The sequence below is a fragment of the Manis javanica genome, chromosome 10 (assembly GCF_040802235.1).
Source record: "Manis javanica isolate MJ-LG chromosome 10, MJ_LKY, whole genome shotgun sequence".
NCBI classification, from domain to species: domain Eukaryota; kingdom Metazoa; phylum Chordata; class Mammalia; order Pholidota; family Manidae; genus Manis; species Manis javanica.
Genome location: NC_133165.1, coordinates 43,580,932 through 43,606,806, shown reverse-complemented (window position 1 = coordinate 43,606,806; position 25,875 = coordinate 43,580,932). Strand labels below are relative to the sequence as shown.

At 35.6% G+C, this 25,875-nt stretch overlaps 1 protein-coding gene across 5 annotated transcripts in view; it reads right to left on the bottom strand.

The window, feature by feature from the left end:
* Positions 1-25,875, bottom strand: part of SEPTIN14 (septin 14) — a 234,356-nt gene that overhangs the window by 7,121 nt on the left and 201,360 nt on the right. For 4 of the 5 annotated variants that reach the window (XM_073215254.1, XM_037003112.2, XM_037003113.2 and 1 more), the window contains 3 exons: positions 16,415-16,511; positions 15,201-15,369; positions 14,192-14,324 (listed from right to left, as the gene is read on the bottom strand). In XM_073215254.1, the coding sequence (XP_073071355.1) occupies positions 14,192-14,324; positions 15,201-15,369; positions 16,415-16,511 (399 nt within the window). The remainder of the gene's footprint in view (positions 1-14,191; positions 14,325-15,200; positions 15,370-16,414; positions 16,512-25,875) is intronic. The other variant, XM_037003114.2, reaches the window with a different exon arrangement.

Here is a 25,875-nt window from a genome sequence, read left to right as displayed (position 1 = left end):
CAACTGATCCTAAAAGAGCAATGGTAAAGAAGCCTGTGCCAGACTGCCTACATCTGGGATAAAAGCAGACTTCACAGAAAAGGGTAAAATACCAAAGCCACCATCCAGAATGACTGAATTCCTCCCCCCATCCCAGCTCACCAGTGGGAGGAAGAGAAATGGAGCAGGGAGGGGGTGGAGGCCTAGGACTGCTGAACACACAGCCCTGGAGATCTGCAATGGGAGCATGAACCTACATTACATGGTGCTCTGGACATTAGTGGGGTTGGAAAGCTAAGACGGGCAGAATACTCAGAGAGACTGAGGTTCCAGCTGCTCATGGAGAGCAGGAACCCAAAACAGTCACTCTGGGACAAAAGAAATGAAGGCACTCTGAGAGACTTCCCAACAGTGAGAGGACTGCTAAAGGGGCAAGGATTGCACCGAGCTTTCTGCTCAGGAGAAAGCAGGTGGACAAAATTGTCCCAGTGCACTCAGCCTAGCAGGTTGGGAACTTTCAGGTGCTCCATGCCCTGGCTGGCAACACAGCTCTGATGCCTCCCACCATGATACTTAGCCTGCCACACCTTCATTGTGGCCAGTACAAGTTCACAAACCTGTGTACCTGGCATTGAACAAGGACAGCCAGAGGGTGGTCCTGCTTATGGCACCTACAAGAGCATAGCATACAGGCTTTTCCCTGCACACACAGCCAACTGGCCCTGGCAGCAGAGGAAGGCACTGCATCCAGGAAGCAAGAAAGAACTACTTCCTCTTAGCAGGCAAGAGCACCACTTGCCTGTGACCCCCACCATTGCTCAGGGGCTCAGCAGCTCAAGGGAATAGAGCTTCTGGGCACTAAAGGGTGCCACCTACAAAATGTTATTATTACAAATATGAAATATCAAAAGAACTTGGTACAGACCAAAAACCCACAAACACCAGAAAGAGGGCCAAGTGAAACTGAACTCACTAATCTTCCTGAAAGTGATGTAAAAAATAAAAATAAAAACCATGATTATGGAGCTACAGAAAAGTATTCAAGATTTCAGGGAGGAATTCGAGAAAGAGACAGAAACTTTGAAAAATGCAGTATCCAAAATGAAATATACAATGGAGCATTTAAAAGTAAATTAGATGAAGTAAGGAGACAGTAAATGAAATAGAAATTAGAGCAAAGGAACACGAAGAAGCTGAGGCACAGAGAGAAAAAAGGATCTCTAGGAATGAAAGAATATTAAGAGAACTGTGACCAGTCCAAAGTGAACAACATTCACATTATAGGGGTACCAGAAGAAGAAGAGAGAGAAAAGGGATAGAAAATGTCTTTCAGAAGGTAATTTAGAACTTCCCCAATCTGGGGAAGTAGGTAGTCTTCCAGGCCATGGAGGTGCACAGATCTCCCAACACAAGGGAGCCAAGGAAGACAACACCAAGACATATAATAATTAAAATGGCAAAGATCAAGGATAGCAACAGAGCATTAAAAGCAGCCAGAGAGAGAAAAAACATCACATACAAAGGAAAACCCATCAGGATATTATCAGACTCCTCAACAGAAACCTTATAGGCCAGAAGGGAGTGGCATGATATATTTAATACAGTGACACACAAGGACCTCAAACTAAGAATACTCTACCCAGGAAGACTATCATTTAAATTTGAGGAGGGATTGAATAGTTTGCAGATAAGTAAAAGTTGAGAGAATTTAACTCCCACAAACCGTCCCTACAAAACTATATTTTGACTGCTATAGGTAGAAGAGCTCCTAAGGCTAAATAGCTGCCACCAGAGAAAATAAAACTACACTAAAGGAAGTAGACCAATTAACTAATAAGCAAATGTAAAAATCAATCAACTACCCCCAAAGTCAGTCAAGGGATACACTAAGAGTACAGAATATGACACCTAACATACAAAGAATGGAGGAAGAAGAAAAGAGGGGGACAAAAATAATCTTTAGATTGTGTTTGTAGTAGCATACTAAGGGAGCCAAGTTAGACTGTTAGAAAGTAAAGAAGCTCCCCTTGAAACTTTAATAACCATGAATCTAAAGCCTTCAATGATAACAAATATATATCTATTGATAATTGCCCTAAATATAAATGGTCTGAATGCACCAATCATATGACATAGAGTCACTGAATGGATAAAAAATCAAAACCCATGTATATGCGGCTTACAAGAGACACTTCAAACTGAAAGACATACACAGACTAAAAGTGAAGGGATGGAAAAAGATATTTTATGCAACTAATAGGGAGAAAAACGCAGGAGTTGCAGTACTTGTATCAGACAAAATAGACTTCAAAACAAAGAAAGTAACAAGAGACAAAGAAAGGCATTACATAATGATAAAGAGGTCAGTCCAACAAGAGGATATAACCATTATAAATATCTATGCACCCAACAAAGAGTACCTACATATGTGAAACAAATACTAACAGAACTAAATGGGGAAATAGAATGTAATGCATTCACTTAAGGAAACTTTAACACAACACTCAGTCCAAAGGACAGATCAACCAGACATAAAATAAGTAAGGACACAGAGGCATTGAACAACACATTAGAACAGATGGGCCTAATAGACATCTACAGAACACTCCACCCAAAAGCAGCAGAATACACATTCTTTTCAAGTGCACATGGAACATTTACAAGAATAGATCACACACGAGGCCACAAAAAGAGCCTCAGGCAATTCAGAAAGATTGAAATTGCATCAACCAGCTTCTCAGACAACAAAGCTGTGAAACTAAAAATAAATTATGAAAAGAAAACAAAAAATTCCACAAACACATAAAGGGTTAACATGCTCCTAAATAATCAATAGATCAATGACAAAATAAAAACAGAGATCAAGCAATATATGGAGACAAATGACAACAATAATTCAATACTGCAAAATGTGTGGGACTCAGAGAAGGCCATGCTAAGAGGCAAGTATATTGCAATAGAGGCATAACTCAGGAAAGAAAAACAATCCCAAATAAACAGTCTAAAGTCACAATTAATGAAACAAGAGAAAGAATAAATGAGGCCCAAAGTTAGTATAAGGAGGGATGTAATAAAGACTAGAGCAAAAATAAATAAAATTGAGAAGAATAAAACAATAGAAATAATAAATGAAAGGAGTGGTGCTTCAAGAAAATAAAATAGATAAACCACTAGCCAAACTTATCAAAAAAATGAGCCTACTGAATAAACTGAATCAGAAATGAGAAATGAAAAATCAGTGCATACACCACAGAAATACAAAAAATTATTAGAAAATACTATGAAAAATTATATGCTAACAAATTGTATATCCTAGAAGAAATGGATAAATGTCTAGAAAAGTACAACCTTCCAAGGCTGATGCAGGAAGAAACTGAAAATATGAACAGACCAATTACCAGCAACAAAACTGAATTGGTAATAAAAAACTATCTAAGAACAAAACTCCTGGACCAGATGGCTTCACCACTGAATTTTATCAAACATTTAGTGAAGACCTAATTTGCATCCTCCTTAAAGTTTTCCAAAAAGTAGAGGAGGAGGAAATACTTACAACCTCATTCTATGAGTCCAGCATCACTCTAAAACCAAAACCAAAGACACCACAAAAAAAGAAAGTTACAGACCAATATCCCAGATGAACATATGATGCAAAATCCTAAACAAAATATGAGCAAGATGAATTAAAAAACACATCAAAAAGATTATCCATCATGATCAGGTGAGATTTGTTCCAGGGATGCAAGGATAGTACAACATTCTAAAATCCACTGGCATTATAAACCAAATAAACAAAAAGAGAGACAAAAATCACATGATCATCTCTAGAGATACACAAAAAGCATTCAACAGAATTCAACATCCATTCATGATAAAAACTCTCAACAAAATGGGTATAGAGGGCAAGTACCTCAACATAATTGTGGCCAAATATGACAAACCCAAAGCCAACATCATACATAACCATGAGAAACTGAAAGCTTTTGCTCTAAGATATGGGAAAAGACAAGTATGTCCACTCTCTTCACTTTTATTCAACATAGTTCTGGAGGTCCTAGCCATGGCAATCAGACAACACAAAGAAATAAAAGGCATCCAGATTGGCAAGGAAAAAGTTTGTCTGTGTTTGCAGATGACATGATATTGTACATAAAAACCATAAATAATTCACCAACATACTACTAGATCTAATATCTGAATTCAGCAAAGTTGCAGGATACAAATATAATACTCAGACATCTGTTTCATTCCTATACACTAATGATGAACTAGCAGAAAGGAAATCAGGAAAACAATTTCATTTATAATTGCATCAGAAAGAATAAAATACCTAGGAATAAACCTAACCAAGGTATTGAAAGACCTATGCCCTGAAAAACAGAAGACACTCATGAGATTAATTAAAGAACATACAAGTAAGTGGAAATACATCCCATCCTCATGGGTAGGAACAATTAATATTGTCAAAATGACCATCCTGCCTAAAGCAATCCACAGATTCAGTGCAATCCCTATCAAAATACTGACAGCATTCTTCCACAAACTAGAACAAATAGTTCTAAAATTCACATGGAACAACAAAAGACCCTGAATATCCAAAACAATACTAATAAGGAAGAATAAAGCAGGGGGAATTACACTCCCCAACTTCAAGCTCTACTACAAAGCCACAGTAATCAAGACAGTTTGGTACTGGCACAAAAAGAGATCCATAGATCAATGGATTAGAATAGAGGGTCCAGATACAAACCCACACACATATGGGTAATTAATATATGATAGAGGAGCCATGAATATACAATGGAGAAATGACAGCCTTTTCAAGAACTGGTGTTGGCAATACTGGACAGTTTTATGTAAGAGAGTTAAACTGGGTTAATGTGTAACCCAATACACAAAGGTAACTTGAAATGGATCAAAGACCTGAATGTAAGTCATGAAACCATAAAACTCTTAGATGAAAACATAGCCAAAGTCTCTTGATTATAAACACGGGCAACTTTTTCATGAACAGCTCTTTGGGTAAGGGAAACAAAAGCAAAAGTGTGCAAATGGGACTACATCAAACTAAAAAGCTTCTTTACAGCAAAGGACACTTTTTGTTCAGTAGAACAAAAAGGCCTCCAAAGTATGGGAGAATATATTCATAAATGGCAAATCTGATAAGGGGTTCTCATCCAAAATATATAAAGAAATCACACACCTCAAAAATCAAAAAGCAAATAACCAGATTAAAAAATTGGCAGAGGATCTGAACAGACCCTTCTCCAAAGAAGAAATTCAGATGACCAACAGACACACGAAAAGATGCTCCACATTGCTAATTATGATGGAAATGCAAATTAAACCACAATGAGATATCACCTCAGACCAGTTAGGATGGCTAACATCCAAAAGACAAGGATAGCAAATGCTGGCAAGCATGTGGGAAAGGGGAAACCTCCTACACTGCTGTTGGGAATGTAAACTAATTCAACCATTGTGGAAAGCAATATGGAGGTTCCTTAAAAAGTTAAAAATAGAAATACTGTTTGACCCAGGAATCCCAATCCTAGGTATTTACCCAAAGAAAACAAGATCCCAGATTCAAAAAGACATATGCAAGAGGCTGTTCAAGATGGCTATGTGAGAAGGACAGCAGAAATCTCCTCCCCAAAACATATGTATTTTTGAAAATACAACAAATACAACAGGAGATACAGGACAATAGCCAGGCTACATCTACACATGTGATAACCCAGTGCCTCATGAAGGGAGTAAGATACAAGCCATGGCCCAGCAGTACCTGAGTGTGCCCCTCACCCCAGCTCCCAGTGGGAGGAGAGGAGTCAGAGTGTGGAGGGAGAGGGAGCCCAGGACTGCTAAATACCAAGCCCTAGTCATTCACACTGGGAGTGCAGACACACAGTGTATGGCATGCCAGATACAAGAGAAATGGGACAGTAAAACCTGCAAGTGGGTCCCCACAGCCAGTGTCCCTGGAACAAAAGAAAAGCAAGTGCTTTTTGAAAGTCTTAAGGGGACAGGAGCCTCACAGCAGGATGGAAGCATCACAGTGCATCCAGCCCAGCAGCTGGGAATCCTGGGGAACTCTGGGTGCACTAACCCCGAGGGTGGCAGAGCAGTTCTGAGGGCCCTTACAGTGATAAACAGTCTCTGGCCCATTCCCTGTCCAGTGTGGCCCCGCCATAGCAGAGCAGCAACCTGAGGCAGGCCATGCCCACAGCAATCGCATAGAGCTCCACAGTGGCCCGGACAAGAATCAGAGACCCCGTCTGCATGCAAATGCCAACACAAGCTGCTAGGTGTTGCTGTTTTCCCAGGAGAGGAAGGCGAGGAGCAAGTGGAAAGGGACTTGGTTCTCCCAGCTGACACAAGCACCAACTGTCTACAACTACCTCTACTGCCATGAAAAGGCAGAAAAATGTGATACAGACCAGACTAACCCAGACATCCTCCCCTGAGAAGGAATCTGAGGAGATAGATTGAACCAATATTCCTGAAAAAGAATTCAAAATAAAGGTCATAAACATGCTGATGGACTTGCAAAGAAATATGCAAGAGCTAATTAGGGAGAATACAGAAATAAAACAATCTCTGGAAGGACTTAAAAGCAGAATGGACGAGGTGCAATAGGCCATTAATGGAATAGAAATGAGAAAACAGGAACACAGAGAAGCTGATGAAGAGAGATAAAAGGATCTCCAGGAATCAAAGACTATTAAGAGAAGTGTGTGACTGACCAATCGAAACAGAACAATATCTGCATTATAGGGGTACAAGAAGAAGAAGAAGAGAGAAAAAGTGATAGAAAGTGTCTTTGAAGAAATAATTGCTGAAAACTTCCCCAAACTGGGAGAGGAAATAGCCTCTCAGACCATGGAAGCACACAGAACTCCCAACACAAGGGACCCAAAGAAGACAACACCAAGACACATAATAATTAAAATGGCAAAGATAAAAAACAAGGACAGAGTATTAAAGGCAGCCAGAGAGAGAAAAAAGGTCACCTACAAAGGAAAACCCATCAGGTTATCATCAGACTTCTTAATATAAACCTTACAGGCCAGAAGAGAATGGAATGATATATTTAATGCAATGAAACAGAAGGGCCTTGAAACAAGGATACTGTATCCAGCACAATTATCATTTAACTATGAAGGAGGGATTAAAGAATTCCCAGCCAAGCAAAAGTTGAGGGAATTTGCCTCCCACAAACTACCTCTACAGTGTATTTTAGAGGGACTGCTCTAGATGGAAGCACTCCTAAGGATAAACAGATGTCACCAGGAAGAATAAAATCACCACAAAGAAAGCAGAACAATGAAATACTAACTAAAGGCAACAAATAAAATCAACTACACACAAAAGCAGTCAAAGGAAACACAAAAGAGCACACACACACACACACACAGACACAAACAAACAAACAAACAAACAAACACCAAACATACAAAGAATGGAGGAGGAGGAATAAGAAGGGAGATAAATAAAGAATCATCACACCGTGTTTATAATAGCTCAATAAGTGAGTTAAGTTAGAGAGTAAGATAGTAAAGAAGCTAACCTTGAACCTTTGGTAACCACAACCCTAAAGCCTGCCATGGCAATAAGTACATACCTTTCAATAATTGCCCTAAATGTAAATTGACTGAATGCATCAATCAAAAAACACAGAGTAATAGAATGGATAAAAAACAAGACCCATCTATATGCTGCTTACAAGAAACTCACCTCAAATACAAAGACATTCACAGACTAAGTCAAGGGATGGAAAAGATATTTCATGCAAACAACAGGGAGAAAAAAGCAGGTGTTGCAATACTAGTATCAGACAAAATAGACTTCAAAACAAAGAAAGTAACAAGATATAAAGCTGGACACTGCATAATGATAAAGGGCTCAGTCCAACAAGAGGATATAACCAACAAGAGGATATAAACAAATACTAACAGAACTGAAGGAGGAAATAGAATGCAATGCTTTAGGAGACTTCAACGCAGCACTCACTCCAAAGGACGGATCCACCAGACAGAAAATAAGTAAGAACACAGAGGCACTGTACAACACACTAGAACAGATGGACCTAATAGACATCTATGGAAATCTGCACCCAAAAGCAACTTTCTTCTCAAGTGCACATGGAACATTCTCCAAAATAGATCATACACTAGGCCACAAAGAGCACCTCAGTAAGTTCAAAGAGATTGAAATTCTACCAACCAACTTCTAAGAACACAAAGGTATAAAACTGGAAATAAATTATACAAAGAAAGCAAAAAGGCTCACAAACAAATGGAGGCTTAACAACATACTCCTAAATAATCAATGGATCAATGAAAAAATCAAAAGACAGATCAAGAAATATATGGAAACAAATAATAACAACAACACAAAGCTCCAACTTCTGTGGGACACAGTAAAAGCAGTTTTAAGAGGAAAGTACATACCATTCCAGGCATATTTAAAGAAGAACATTCCCAAATGAAGTCTAAAGACAGAATTATCAAAATAGGAAAAAGAAGAACAAATGAGGCCTAAAGTCAGCAGAAGGAGGGACATAATAAAGATCAGAGAAGAAATAAATAAAATTGAGAAGAATAAAACAAGAAAAAATCAATGAAACCAAGATCTGGTTCTTCAAGAAAATAGACAAAATAGACAAGCCCCTAGCCAGACTTATAAAAAGAAAAAGAGAATCTACACACATAAACAGAATCAGAAATGAGAAAGGAAAAATGATGATGGGCCCCACAGAAATACAAAGAATTATTAGAAAATACTGCAAAAAAACCATATGCTAACAAGCTGGAAAACCTAGAAGAAATGGACAACTTCCTAGAAAAATACAACTTTCCAAGACTGACCAAAGAAGAAACAGCAAATCTAAACAAACCAATAACCAGCAAAGAAATTGAATCAGTAATCAAAAAACTACCCAAGAGCAAATCTTCTGGGCCAGATGGATTTACTGCAGTTTAATCAGACATACGGAGAAGACGTAATACTATTCCCCTTAAAGTTGTCCAAAAAATAGAAGAAGAAGGAATACCTCCAGACTCATTCTATGAAGCCAGCATCACCCTAATACTGAAACCGGGCAAAGACCCCACCAAAAAAGAAAATTACAGACCAATATCCCTGATGAACATACATGCAAAATACTCAACAAAATATTAGCAAACCGAATTCAAAAATACATCAAGGATCATACCCCATGATCAAGTGGGATTCACCTCAGGGATGCAAGGATGGTACAACATTCGAAAATGCATCAACATCATCCACCACATCAACAAAAAGGACAAAAATCATATGGTCATCTCCATAGACGCAGAAACAGCATTTGACAAATTCAACATCCATTCATGATAAAAACTCCCAGCAAAATGGTTAGAGAGGGCAAGTACCTCAACATAATAAAGGCCATATATGAAAAACCCATAGCCAACATCATACTGAACAGCGAGAATCTGAAAGCATTTCCTCTAAGATCGGGAACAAGACAGGGATGCTCACTCTCCCCACTGTTATTCAACATAGTACTGGAGGTCTTAGCCATGGCAATTAAACAAAACAAAGAAATACAAGGAATCCAGATTGGTAAAGAAGGAGTCAAACTGTCACTATTTGCAGATGACATGATACTGTGCCTAAGAAACGCTAAACACTCCACTCCAAATCTACTAGAACTGATATCAGAGTATAGAAAGTTGCAGGATACAAAATTAATACACACTAATTGAGGCTTTCCTATACACTAACAAAGAACTAATAGAAAGAAACCAGGAAAACAATTCCATTCACAATTGTATCAAGAAAAATATAATACCTAGGAATAAGCCTAACCAAGGAAGTGAAAGACTATACCCCAAATACTACAAGACTTTCTTAAGAGAAATTAAAGAGGACACCAATAAATGGAACCTCACCCCATGCTCTTGGCTAGGAAGAATTAATATTGTCAAAATGGCCATCCTGCCCAAAGCAATCTACAGATTTAATGCAATAACTATCAAATTACCAACAGCATTTTTCAAAGAATTGGAACAAATTGTTCTAAAATTCATATAGAACCACCAAAGACCCCGAAGAGCCAAAGCAATCCTGAGAAGGAAGAATAAAGTGGGAGGAATTTCACGCCCCAATTTCAAGTTCTACTACAAAGCCACAGTAATCAGGACAATGTGGTACTGGCACAATGGAACAGAGTCACAGACCAGTGGAAGAGAATAGAGTCTCCAGACATTAACCCAAACATATATGGTCAATTAATATATGATAAAGGAGCCATGAACATACAATGGGGAAATGACAGCCTCTTCAATAGCTGGTGTTGGCAAAACTGGACAGCTATATGTAAAAGAATGAAAATGGATTACTGTCTAACCCCATACACAAAAGTAAATTCAAAATGGATCAAAGACCTGAATGTAAGTCATGAAACCATAAAACTCCTAGAAAAAAACATAGGCAAAAATCTCTTCGACATAAACATGAGCAACTTCTTCATGAACATATCTCCCTGGGCAAAGGAAACAAAAGCAAAAATGAACAAGTCGGACTATATCAAGCTGCAAAGCTTCTGTACAGCAAAGGACACCATCAATAGAACAAAAAGTTACCCTACAGTATGGGAGAATATATTCATAAATGACAGATCCAATGAAGGGTTGACATCCAAAATATATAAAGAGCTCATGCACCTCAACAAACAAAAAGCAAATAATCCAATTAAAAAATAGGCAAAGTAGTTGAACAGACAGTTCTCCAAAGAAGAAATTCAGATGGTCAGCAGACACATGAAAGGATGCTCCACATAGCTAGTCATCAGAGAAATGCAAATTAAAACCACAATGAGATATCACCTCACACCAGTAAGGATTGCCACCATCCAAAAGACAAACAACAACACATGTTGGCGAGGTTGTGGAGAAAGGGGAATCCTCCTACACTGCTGGTGGGAATGCAAATTAGTTCAACCATTATGGAAAGCAGTATGGAGGTTCTTCAAAATGCTCAAAATAGAAATACCATTTGACCCAGGAATCTCACTTCTAGGAATTTATCCTAAGAATGCAGCAGCCCAATTTGAAAAAGACAGATGCACCCCTATTTTAATCACAGCACTATTTACAATAGCCAAGAAATGGAAGCAACCTAAGTGTCCATCAGTAGATGAATGGATAAAGAAGATGTGGTATGTGTACACAATGGAATATTATTTAGCCATAAGAAGAAAAAATATCCTACCACTTGCAACAACATGGATGGAGCTAGAGGGTATTATGCTCAGTGAAATAAGCCAGGCAGAGAAAGACAATTACCAAAAGATTTCACTCATATGTGGAACATAAGAACAAAGGAAAAACTGAAGGAACAAAAGAGCAGGAAAATCACAGAACCCAAGAAAGGACTAATAGTTACCATAGGGAAAGTGCCTGGGGAAGATGGGTGGGAAGGGAGGGAGAAGGGGGAGGAAGAAGAAAAGGGGCCTTATGATTAGTATCTGTAATGTGTGTGGGGAGGGAGGCATGGGGAGGGCTGTGCAACACAGAGAAGACCACTAGTTATTTTACAGGTTCCTACTACTCTGTTGGACAGTGACTAATGGAGTATTGGGGGGGGGGGAGGATTTGGTGAAAGGGGGAATCTAGTAAACATAATATTGTTCCTCATGCAATTATAGATTAATGACACAAAAAAGTTTAAAAAATAGCCCATACTAAGCCACAAAAAGGAATGAAATTCTGATACACGTTAAAATGTGGATGAACCTTGAAGGCACTGTGCTACATGAAGTAAATCATTCTCAAAGTACAAATATGGTATGTTTCCACTTAGATGCCATATGCAGGTTTCTAGAATAGTGAGAATCCTAGAGACCTGAAGCAAATTAGTGGTGACCAGGGGCTGGGAGAGGGAAAGTGGAGAGTTACCGTTTAATGGCTACAAAGGTTCTGTGTGTGTTGATAAGACAGTTTTGGATATGGTAGTGATGGGTGTACAACATTGTGAATGTACTTGTTGCTATTGAACTGTATACTTAAAAATGGGCCAAAATGGAAAAAAAAAGACATATGCACCCCTGTATTTATATCAAAACTGTTTACAATAGCCAAGATATGGAAGCAACCTAAGTGTCCATCAGTAGATGAATGGATAAAGGAGGTGTTGTACATATACACAATGAGATATTATTCAGTCATAAGAAGAAAACAAATAATATCATTTGCAACATCATCGATGGAGCTAGAGGGTGTTATGCTCAGTGAAATAAGCCAGGCAGAGAAAGACGAGTACCAAATGATTTCACTCATCTATGGAGTATATCAACAAAGCAAAAACTGAAGGAACAGAAGAGCAGCAGATTCATGGAACCCAAGAGTGGACTAGTGGTTACCAAAGGGAAAAGGGTTAGGGAGGGTCAGTGGAAAGTGAGGGAAAAGGGGATTAAGGGCTATTATGGTTAGCACACATAATATAGTGTGGGCACGGGGAAGGCAGTATAGCATAGAGAAGACAAGAAGTGACTCTATAGCATCTTACTTTGCTGATGGACAGTGACTATAATGGGTATGTGGTGGAGACTTGATAATAGGGGGGAATGTAGTAACCACAATGTTGCTCACTTGAAACATTCATAAGATTGTATATCAATGATACCTTAATAAAAAACATTCTTCCTTGAAAGTACAAAAAAATACCTAAAGAGCACTCTGTAATGTGTAAAGAACTATAAATCAATAAGAGAAAAACTAAGAAACATTATAAACAGGCAACCATGTGAAAAAATACAAGTAGGAAATTCAAATATGTAAAGACTGAACTCTATAGTACTGGGATATATAGAAACTTACCAGTTTTTAATTATTTGAGAAACTTAAATATGTAATTTGAGTCTGACTAATCCATTTTCTAGGTATGCTTAGAAAGTTTACTTTGCCTCGGTTAGCCACCACTTTCCTGATCAGCTATTCAGAATGTCACTTACTTACCATGTTTTAAATAATTGGTATTCATATTCTGAGCAAACCCAGGTGGGCCTGTTTCTCTGTCACCTTGTCATCTGTATGTACCTTTAGATTCCTTGTTATTTTATTTATATCAGAAATTCATTTGCTTCTTTCTACAGACATTATAAACCCTATTAAGAACCTTTGCTACTCATCATTTCCACAATCAATTTTAGGCTGTGGTGGTTCTTCCTGAGAGGACATATTTTTGAAAAATGAGGGAAGAGTGATCTCCAGAGAGCAAAAATGAAGATGCAGAGATAAATACGATAACTAATGGGAATGAGGTAGGGGAGAAATAGAGAATTTAAATGTTTGATTTAGTTTCTGGTCATTCCTACTCTGGGTTTAAGTCCTCATGAGATTCAGCTGTTTCCTGTTCTTGGCTGCTGTAAGATACACTTTAATACTTCTAAAACTTTACCTTTATACCTAAGGTAGTGGAATTCCTGTTCCTTATAGTTCATTTGCTCTGACTGAGATATCTGGTACACAGACCTAGTCACTACCTTGTTTCTATGGAAAAGGAAGTTCAAGTTCATATTTTCCTACTAAAACTAAATTTCTTAAGTTGAAACGATATGTACTTGAGAGCAAGATATTTATAACTGCAAATATATTCCTTCCTCAAGTATTTATAATGTGAATATATTCCTTCATCACCAAATATATTGGTGGCAAAAAAAAATCTAAACTATATTATATTCTCTTTTTCCATTTCATTAGAAACCAAGTGCAATTCAATGAAAAAGGAATCCATATAATTCACTGACTAAAAGTTCTTTAATTAATCAAGGCTTGCATTAACCACCATTTATGTGCTTATTTATAAAAGTGAAGAAAATTTTCTAGTGCAGAATTAGTGTTAGAAAGTAACGACTCTTCACAGAAGTCAAAGTTTCAATTTGGCACAAATCAAACTTTATGCATGAAAATTCACATTATAAATAAAAGTACATAGGTTTTACAAAATTATTTTAGGGATTATTTAAAAACCAAATTATCCACATGCTATAGAAAAAATAAAATTACAGAGTATAATGTTTAAAGTCTGTTTTCAAAACCTATAAGGTAAATAGCTTTTTTTAGAATAGCAAATATCTTCCAAAAACATCAACTCAACTCTTGAGATTAAAACCCCCAAATTAATAACACCTACAAATGAATACAAATTATATCAGACTAGCAATACTTGCCTCTTTTTCAGCTTCTTTAAATGTTGTTTCTTTCTCCTTTACTCGCTGCATAAATTTCTGTTTCAACTCTTCTTCTTCCTTCTGACATTGATCATAGAACTCCCATCTTTTGGCTTCACAGATCTCTCGAAAACTTAAATTTTTATTATTCTCATATTAAAATGCCAATATAAATAAATGTATAAAATATATGTTGTATGTTAAGTCCCACATAAAGACACTTACCAATATTCTCTCATGTATAGAAATGGACATTCCTTTATCACAAAATGTAAAAAAGTGAAGTTCAATATTGCGTATGGGTTTATACAGAGTATATTTAAAGAGACCTAGAATTTTGAAATGCTTATAGTGGTAATTTCTTGTTCCTATCACTTTTCAATATTTCACACTTCTTCACATCTTTTAACAGTGAAATTTGGGGAAACCTCTAATTCATAAGGCTCTCAAAATAATTAAAATAAAGCCAGAAAATTTTCAAACTATGATTCATTTTAGATAGCAAGTTCAATTTTGGTTGTCTTCAAAGTACCATGACATATATAACTGGGGTATACTATACTCTCATACTGTTGTAGCCCAAATCCTATTCCTCTTCAGTATAGCTAAATACACCACTGGCTCTTAGACTGTTTTCACTTGCCTTCCATGACATTACACTTTTGTTTTTCCTCCTTCCCTCAATATCCTTTACAGCCTTTGTAAATCATTGCCAATCTCCTTCCTGAACTTCTGTTTCATATAAAATGTAAAAATGATCAAAATAATGTTTTTCTTTTGGATATGCATTTCACACTAAACACAAATTAGATACTCATATATCAGTATATAAATGAACCCTTGTATTATGTTGTTCTACTAAGTCTTTCTATCTGTCTGAGGATGATTTAAAGAAATTCAAGATGGTCCAGCATGTGAGATGCATAGTTATTCTTGTTTCCAAATGAGGTGCAGTTGTAGGAGATTCCAAAATCATTCTTAAGCTTATTCTAGCAATATCTTAACTCACCTAACTGTCTGGTTATCTGGAGCCACATCAGTAAAGCCCATTTCCTGCAGTCTGTAGCACCTGTAACATTCATAATGCTGAATATGGGTTTGTTCTTTCAGGTCTTCCATATTTGTATAAAGAAGCACATCCCGGAGATTAACAAAGTCACAGTGATTTTCATTTTCCACTAGGCAGAAATACAATAAAGCCACAATACTCATTATCAATCTCTGGCACTCAATGAGCATGCTTGAATGAATACATGCATGAAAAACACATTTAAAATAACAGCTAAGAGATAAATCTGATTAATAGCTATAATTCTTTGAAGCATTTAACTATGGTTATGTGTACACTTCAATTAAAGGCAGTTTATTTATAGATAGGAAATTTGCTTTAAAATGATTAGCCAAAGAATATATAGGAAACAGTGAAATAACATGTTATATTATATTATATTACTAATGGTATAGTTTCTCATTAATAATTGCTGGTATTTTACAAACAACCTTCCAGGTATTTAAGAGTACTAAAAAGGAATGTATTATAATTTTACTAAAGTAATTTCATTAAACTAAATTCTGATAACACAAAGGCCTATACTTTAGTTATTAAAATCTGTTTATGTACCACATTTATGAGACTGAATTAGTCAATATTCAAAAATCAACCAATAAATTCACAAGGCTCTCTTCTATATCTGTCATAACCAGAAGATCATTTATAATATGTTGTGTATTGTTTATTATATAGTAATTAAATGTAATGCCCATAAAACATGCTTTTAAGTACTTTTCATAAATTAAAATGTTTCTAATGTATCAAGAAAGCAAAAAATTTTGGAAACTAGTGAAGGTAGAGGCAACCCAATTCCCAATAATTACTATCAAAAGTATAAGAACCAGACAGTATATGACTGCCTATTACAATATTCTAACTCATCATGATTCTAGATAACAAATATAAATATCCAGGTATAATCTATCCAAATATAAATATTGGTTCAAGTTAAAATATTTTGAGACTATGACATTATATTTATTTTTATATAGATCTATAAAAAATTAGATAAATAACATTAGATTACATGAAAATTATACAAATATAATCTTAAAGTCTCAATATATCATTTTAACCAAAGCCAATATTGGTTAACTCTTGCTAAACAATGAAATTATCAGTTATTTTGTATAATCATTCCAGACCAAGTCTGTTTGCTTTCATATATTTACCTTGTAAAACTCCCCAAGGATACTGACGACCTCTGACCATCCTTTTTCCAACTTTTACCTCATCCATACTCCCAACTACAGCAAAAGGTAAGTGTTCCTAGAAAGTAAGAAAAATTTAAATTATGTTCTATTATACCAATATGGCTATCATTTTACTCTTATTCCTGTTGTGAAAAATAACAGAAGCAAGGGCATCATGTTTATAATTCAAACAAAGGATCTGCCCTGCTTCATATTTTATGAGTTGGAAGTAAAAATGTCCAAATTTATTTCTGTAGGTATTAGTGTCACACCATGCACACAATTGAAAAATGTCTACTGAGTAGAACCTAAAGCAAGGCATTCTTCCATGGGGATACAAAGAAAAAAGACTTTTAGTAGACCTATCATTTTTCTCACATTCTTTACCCTGAAACACAAAGATGTTGAGGAAATGATATTCAAATCAGTTTTAACTCTGGTATACAAATTAAAAGAAAAAATATGAAAAATAACTACAACAATTAGTTAATAGATATATAATATAAATGTGTTAATAAATAGCACTATGTATGTTTAATGAATTCTAAATATAATTACAGGTTCATTCTGGGCAATGAGTGGCAAATTTGAAAAATGAGGTGTAATTAAAGGGAGATATGGAAAGGTGGTGTAAAGTAGGAAGAGAAATTGTATGTAAGGATAATGTTTTGAACAGGAAATAGAGGAAGAAATATTTAAGATAGATTCATGATCTGTCAGAAGTTAAATAGATTGTATATCTGAATAGAAGGGTACATACACAGGAAATGTCTAAAGTAAAAGTTAATAAGTATCATGTTAAATATTTAACAATAGTATGTAATCTATTAATTAGCTTTGATAAAATAATCCCTATAAGTTCCCAGAGGTAAAATTAGGTAGAAGAAACCAAATTTTTAGACAAGATCTACAGAAAATATAACACAGAATAAAAAATTTTACATTATTCAGCTTTGAACTCAGAAATATATTTAGTTCATGATACTTAAAAATAAATGGGGTATGAAAAATAAGAAAAGAGAAATGGAAGAAATGAAACAAACATCTTTCAGCCACTTTACAATGTGTCAGCCACTTCACAATGATTCTGGCATTTTTACCTCACAAGAAGTATCAATAGAGGTATCAGTGATCCCATAGTGTAGGTAAGTGTACAATCTCAATGAAGATAGGAATTGTACAGGATCATGTGGATTTTAAGTAGAGAAGTGAGAGCTGAAATCTATGTTTCTCTAACATCAAAGCTTATCCAATGTTGTATATATTAGCATGAAACTTATATAACATGGAAAAAAAGAACTTAGTCATTCTGTGTTTCTTATACCAAAATATCAAACAGATAATACAGCATTTCATATTTGGTCCCCAACTACATGTGCCTTAAATTAAGTATGGCTTAAGCTCCCTCGACCTTCAAGCCCCATTTGAGTAACAATGGCTCTACCTTAGGTGAAGCACATGGAACAGACTGGGGCCCTGATCATCCCCACCCCAGGTGTGAAGCAATGGCTAGTGAGGCAAGCCACAGGAACTCAGGCTGTTGCCCATCTCCCTTGAGCACTCAGTTATTACAGTGGGCTGACACTCAGGAAAAAACTTGCCAATGTCCCCACTTCTAACTCTAGAAATCTCCAGAGATTTTTCCTCAAGGAGAGAGAAGCAGGCCATAAAACAGAGAGCATCTAATTTCCTCCCCAAAAGAGGCGACTTGATTTGCAATAAAGGAGAAAGACAAGCCTAAGGGCAATCTGAAAAACAGAGAAGTAGACCTCTCATTTCTTTTCTGGCGTGTAAGGTGGTTGGAATATTACACACCTATTCAACACCAAGAAAAAAGCTTAGAAAACTGAAATCAACTGGAAATCAATAGCAGAAAGAAAAATGGAAAATCCAGAAATATTAAATAACACACAAACAACTATTGGGTGGAAGAAGAAATCACAAAAGAAGTTACAATATGTCTCTATAGAGAAAAAGGGTAACAAAACTTTTATGTCTCTATAGAGAAAAAGGATATCAGCAAAGCACTACTAGAAGGGCAGTTTATAGCTATGAACACATTTAAAAAGAAAGATCTTAAATCAACAACCTCAAGGAACTAGAAATAAACAAAATGCAAAGCTTGCATAAAAAGGAAATTAGAAGTAGAACAGTGATATATAAAATAGAGAATAGAAACAGTAGAAAGTTGATAAAGATAAGTTGTTTTAGAAAAGATAAACAAATTGATCAACTGATAGATTAAGAAAAAAGGAAAATAGATTCAAATAAAATATGAAATGAAAAGGACATTAAATGTCACAGAAATAAAAAGAATTACAAACCCAAGAAAAATGTTACCAACAAAGTGGATAGTCTACAAGAAACGGATAAATTTCTAGACACATAGTGTACCAAGACAAAATTGTGAAGAAATAGAAAAAGTGAACAGACCTATCACTAGTTAGGAGATTGAATGATTAATCAAAACATCACAAAGTAAAGACCAGGAAAGATGGCTTCACTGGAGAATTGTATCAAACATTCACAAAGGAATTATAACAGAGTCTATAATCCTCCTGTACTCTTGCAGAAAACATCAAAGAGGAAGAAACAATCCCAAGGTCTTTCTATTAAATTAATGCCAAAGCCAAAGTCAATAAAGGAAAAGAAAGCTATAGAGAAAAATCCATGATGAATATTGATGCAGAAAATGTAAATAAATACTAGGAAACTGAATTAAACAGTATATTAAATGATTATACACAATGACCAAGTAGGATTTACTCCTGGAATGCAATAATGTTTTATTATATGAAAAATCAATTAATGTAATACATCATGTTGATAGAATGAAGAACAGAAACTATGATCATCTCAATTGATACATAACAACATGATAAAATTCAACACTCTTTCATAATAAAAACATTCAGCAATCTAGGAATAAAAGGCAACTACTTCAACATAACAAACGTCATTTATGCAAAATCCATAATGAAAATTTTGAAAATTCAAAAATGAAAACCTGAAAGCTTTCTAATATCCAAGATAAGGCAATAATGCCCATTCTCATCTCTTCTATTCAACTACCCAGAGCAGTTAGACAAAACAATGAAAAAAGAAATAAAACATACCCAAATCAGAAAGGAATAAGTAAAATTGTCTCTGTTTATGAATGACCCAATTTTTATATGTATTTATTTTATTTTTTGAAATGTATACAATAAAATGCACAAATCTTGATGTGTATAGCTCAATGCATTTTGCCATGCATATGCATTCTTGTAAGCATCACCAAGATCAAGATATTAAACATTTTCACTAATTTTTCCCTTTCACCTATTTTACCCATTCTCCTCCTCTATAAGAACTACATGTATTAAACACATGGAATATATTTAAATCGAGATAAAATTGATGTATAATATATTAGTTTCAGGTATACAGCATAATGATTTGGTAGTTGTATGTGTTGTGAAATAGCAGAGTAAGTCTGTTTAACATCTATCACCTCACATATTTGTTTTTTCTTGAGATGAGATTTTAAGATCTCTCTTTTAACTTTCAAATATACCAAACACTGTTATTAACTATAGTCAACATGCCATACATTACATCCCCAGGACTTATCAATTTTATAACTGGGAGTTTATAATTTTAACTAACTCCATCCATTTTTTTCATGATAAATCATTTAATAACTGATAGCAACTAGCAGACATGTAATAAAGGAATAAGTAACTACGTTTTTGTGTATGTAGAAGAATCAATTATGTCTCCTTAGAAACATTTTATATGTTGATAAGAATAAATACAGAAATGCTTCTATAAGTAAATCATAATCATTTAACAATGAATTTTAATATGTATTCTCTAGAATTAATATACTTTGGTAAATTTAAATATCCTACAAAATATAAACAGGCACATAAATACAGGGAACAGTTTGGTGGTTACCACTGACAGGGGACATATAAAATATGCATATATGAGAGAGTTACAAACTTTAATTTAATAAACAATTTAGTCACAGCACAGGCAATAGAGCTAATAATATTGCAATGTATTTATGGTGACATAATAACTACACTTATCATGGTGAGGCTTTGGTACCATAAATAATTGATGGATCATTTTGTAGTTCATCTGAAACCAACATCATCATGTTTATAATCATTTATATTTCAACGTTTTAAGGAATAAAGGAAGAATAAAATGGCTGATAGTGTCAAAAGGTGAAGAAACTAGAGAAATAGATTCCCATCATATTCAGTTCTCATTCTCCTTAAAACAAACATTCCAACATGTGTCTAATTACTCAAGGAAATATGAGGTCACAAACTTACGGATGATTGAAGCTCTTGTTCATGGCAACTCCTTTAATTTTTAAATTGCATTTGTATGTATTTTAAAAGACCTCATAATCATAATGTTCAAAACTATTTATAAAAATCACTTAACTGAAGGTCTGACAGTCAGTACTGCTATGGAATGTTCTGTTACATTGAAAGCCATATAAATTTTTAATACCAGATGTGGGTGACAGATTAACAGGAAGATGATAAGACGATAAAATATAAACATCAGTTTCCATGATTCAACCTCCACATTTACTTTGTGTACTGGAAATTGTTAATGATATATTTGCTCAAAGAAAATGTATAGTGTAAGTAATACAAATTATGTATAATGATTTATTTTTACAAATGGAATGAAATTATTTTCTATGAACTTTTTTTAATGCCATAGGTCATCATATTCTTTTCTTTCTTTCCTTCTTTTCTTCATTCTTTTTGTCTGTCTGACTGTCTCCTGGAAGCTACAGAACTCATTTCGGTTGACAAACAATTTTTTTGTTATCATTAATCTACAATTACATGAAGAACATTATCTTTACTAGCCTCCCCCCTTCACCAAGTCTCCCTCACACACCCCATTACAGTCACTGTCCATCAGCATAGTAAGATGCTGTAGAATCACTACTTCTCTTCATTGTGTTGCATACTCTCCCCATGCCCCCACCCACATGCTAATTACACATGCTAATCATAATACCCCCTTTCTTTTTCCTTGCCCTTATGCCTCCCTTCCCACCCATCCTCCCTAGTCCCTTTCCCTTTGGTCACTGTTAGTCCATTCTTGGGTTCTGTGATTCTGCTGCTGTTTTGTTCCCTCATTTTTTCTTTATTCTGATACTCCACATATGAGTGAAATCATCTGACACTTGTCTTTCTCCACCTGGCGTATTTCACTGAGCATAATACTCTCTAGCTCCATCCATGTTGCTGCAAGTGATAGGATTTGTTTTCTTCTTATAGCTGAATAATATTCCATTGTGTATATGTACCACATCTTCTTTATCCATTCATCTACTGATAGACACTTAGGTTGTTTCCATTTCTTGCTATTGTAAATAGTGCTGTGATAAACATGGGGTGTATCTGTCCTTTTCAGATTGGGCTGCTGCATTCTTAGGGTAAATTCCTAGAAGTGGGATTCCTGGGTCAAATGGTATTTCTATTTTGTGCATTTTGAAGAACCTCCATACTGCTTTCCACAATGGTTGAACTAATTTACATTCCCACCAGCAGTGTAGGAGGATTCCCCTTTCTCCACAACCTCACCAACATGTGTTGTTTGTCTTTTGGATGGCAGCCATCCTTACTGGTGTGAGGTGATATCTCATTGTGGTTTTAATTTGCATTTCTCTGATGACTAGCTATGTGGAGCATCTTTTCATGTGTCTGCTGGCCATCTGAATTTCTTCTTTGGAGAACTGTCTGTTCAACTACTTTGCCTATTTTTTAATTGGATTATTTGCTTTTTGTTTGTTGAGGTGCATGAGCTCTTTATATATTTTGGATGTCAACCCTTCATTGGATCTGTCATTTATGAATATATTCTCCCATACTGTAGGGTAACTTTTTGTTCTATTGATGTACAGAAGCTTTGCAGCTTGATATAGTCCGACTTGTTCATTTTTGCTTTTGTTTCCCTTGCCCGGGGAGATATGCTCATGAAGAAGTCACTCATGTTTATGTCCAAGAGATTTCTGCCTATGTTTTTTTCTAGGAGTTTTATGTTTTCATAACATACATTCAGGTCTTTGACTCATTTTGAATTTATTTTTATGTACGGGGTTAGACAGTGATCCAGTTTCATTTTCTTACATGTAGCTGTCCAGTTTTGCCAGCACCTTCTGTTGAAGAGACTGTCATTTTCCCTTTGTATGTTCATGGCTCCTTTATTACATATTAATTGACCATACATGTTTGGATTAATGTCTGGAGTCTCTATTCTGTTCCACTGATCTGTGGGTCTGTTCTTGTGTCAGTACCAAACTATCTTGATCACTGTGGCTTTGTAGTAGAGCTTGAAGTTGGGGAGCGAGATCCTCCCCCTCCCCCCCCAGTTTATTCTTCCTTCTCAGGATTGCTATGACTATTCGGGGTCGTTGGTGGTTCCATATGAATTTTTGAACTATTTGTTCCAGTTCATTGAAGAATTTTGTTGGTAATTTAATAGGGATTGCATCAAATCTGTATATTGCTTTGGGCAGGATGGCCATTTTGACGATATTAATTCTTCCTAGCCAAGAGCATAGGATGAGTTTCCATTTGTTAGTGTGCTCATTAATTTCTCTTAAGAGTGTCTTATAGTTTTCAGCATATAAGTCTTTTACTTCCTTGGTTAGGTTTATTCCTAGGTATTTTATTCTTTTTGATGCAACTGTGAATGGAATTCTTTTCCTGATTTCTCTTTCTATTAGTTCATTGTTAGTGTATAGGAAAGCCTCAGATTTATGTGTGTTAATTTTGTATCCTGCAACTTTGCTGTATTCCGATATCAGTTCTAGTAGTTTTGGAGTGGAGTCTTTAGGGCTTTTTGTGTACAGTATCTGCAAAGAGTGACAGTCTAACTTCTTCTTTACCAATTTGGATTGGTTGTATTTCTTTGTTTTGTCTAACTGACATGGCTAGGACTTCCAGTACAATGTTGAATAACAGTGGGGAGAGTGAGCATTACTGTCTTGTTTCCAATCTCAGAGAGAAAGCTTTCAGCTTCTCACTGTTCAGTATGATGTTGGCTGTGGGCTTATCATATATGGCCTTTATTATGTTGAGGTACTTGCCCTCTATGCCCATTTTGCTGAGAGTTTTCATCATGAATGGAGGTTAAATTTTATCGAATGCTTTATCAGCATCTATGGAGATGATCACGTGGTTTTGTCTTTGTTTATGTGGTGGATGATGTTGACGGCTTTTCGAATGATGTACCATCCTTGCAGCCCTGGGATGAATCACACTTGGTCATGGTGTCTGATCCTTTTGATGTATTTTTGAATTTGGTTTCTAATATTTTGCTGAGTATTTTTGCATCTATGTTCATCATGGATATTGCTCTGTAATTTTCTTTTTTGGTGGAGTCTTTGCCTGGTTTTGATATTAGGGTAATGCTGGCTTCATAGAATGAGTTTGGAAGTATTCCCTCCTCTTCTATTTTTTGGAAAACTTTAAGGAGAATGGGTATTATGTTTTCTCTGAACGTCTGATAAAATTCCGAGGTAAATCCATCTGGCCCTGGTGTTTTGTTCTTGGGTAGTTTTCTGATTACCACTTCAATTTTGTTGCTGGTAATTGCTCTGTTTATATTTTCTGTTTCTTTCCTGGTCAGTCTTAGAAGGTTTTATTTTTCTAGGAAGTTATCCATTTCTCCTAGGTTTTCCATCCTGTTAGCACATAGGTTTTCATAGTATTCTCTCGTAATTCTTTGTATTTCTGTTGGGTCTGTTGTGATTTTTCCTTTCTCATTTCTGATTCTGTTGATGTGTATTGATTCTCTTTTTCTCTTAATAAGTCTGGCTAGAGGCTTATCTATTTTGTTTATTTTCTCAAAGAACCAGCTCTTGGTTTCATTGATTTTTTCTATTGTTTTATTTTCTGTTTTATTTCTTTCTTCTCTGATCTTTATTATGTGCCACCTTCTGCTGACTTTATGCCTCATTTGTTCTTCTTTTTCCAATTTTGATAATTGTGATGTTGGACTATTCATTTGGGATTGTTCTTCCTTCTTTACATATGCCTAGATTGCTGTATACTTTCCTCTTAAGACTGCTTTCACTGCGTACCACAGAAGTTGGGACTTTGTGTTGCTGTTGTCATTTCTTTCCATATATTGCTGGACCCCCATTTTAATTTGGTTGTTGATGCATTTATTATTTAGGAGCATGTTGTTAAGCCTTCATGTGTTTGTGATCATTTTTGCGTTTTTTTGTGCAATTTATTTCTAGTTTTATACCTTTGTGGTCTGAAAGGTTGGTTGGTAGGATTTCAATCTTTTTTCATTTACTGAAGCTATTTTTGTTACCTAGTATGCTTTCTATTCTGGAGAATGTTCCATGTGCACTTGACAAGAATGTGTATCCTGTTGCTTTTGGATGTAGAGTTCTAAAGATGTTTATTAGGTCCATCTGTTCTAATGTGTTGCACAATGCCTCTGTGTCCTTACTTATTTTCTCTCTGGTGGATCTATCCTTTGGTGTGAGTGGTGTGTTGAAGTCTCCTAAAGCTTTGCATTCTATTTCCTCCTTTAGTTCTGTTAGTATTTGTTTAACATATGCTGGTGCTCCTGTGTTGGGTGCATATATATTTATAATGGTTATATCCTCTTGTTGGACTGAGCCCTTTATCATTATGTAATGTTCTACTTTATCTCTTGTTACTTTCTTTGTTTTGAAGTCTAATTTGTCTGATACTAGTATTTCAACACCTGCTTTTTTCTCTCTGTTGATTGCATGAAATATCTTTTTCCAACAGTTGACTTTTAGTCTGTGCATGTCTTTGGGTTTGAGGTGAGTTTCTTGTAAGCAGCATATAGATGGGTCTTGCTTTTTATCCATTCTATTATGCTGTGTCTTTTGATTGGTGCATTCAGTCAATTTACAATTAGGGTGATTATTGAAAGATATGTACTTATTGCCACTGCAGGCTTTAGATTCATGGTTACCAAAGGTTCAGGGTTAGCATCTTTCATATCTTACTGCCTAACTTAACTCACTTATTGAGCTACTATAGTCACTGGTGATTCTTTATTCCTCTCACTTCTTATTCCTCCTCCATTCTTTATATGTTGGTTGTTTAATTCTGTGCTCTTTTGTGTTTCCTTTAACTGCTTTTGTGGGTAGTTGGTTTTATTTTTTGCCTTTAGTTAGTATTTCTTTGGTGTGCTTTCTTTACTGTGATTTTATTTTCTCTGGTGACATCTGTTTAGCCTTACGATGCTCCTATCTAGAGCAGTTCCTCTAAAATACCCTGTAGAGGTGGTTTGTGGGAGGCAAATTCCCTCAACTTTTGCTTGTTGGGGAATTGTTTAATCTCTCCTTCACATTTAAATGATAATCGTGCTGGATACAATATTCTTGGTTCAAGGCCCTTCTGTTTCATTGCATTAAATACATC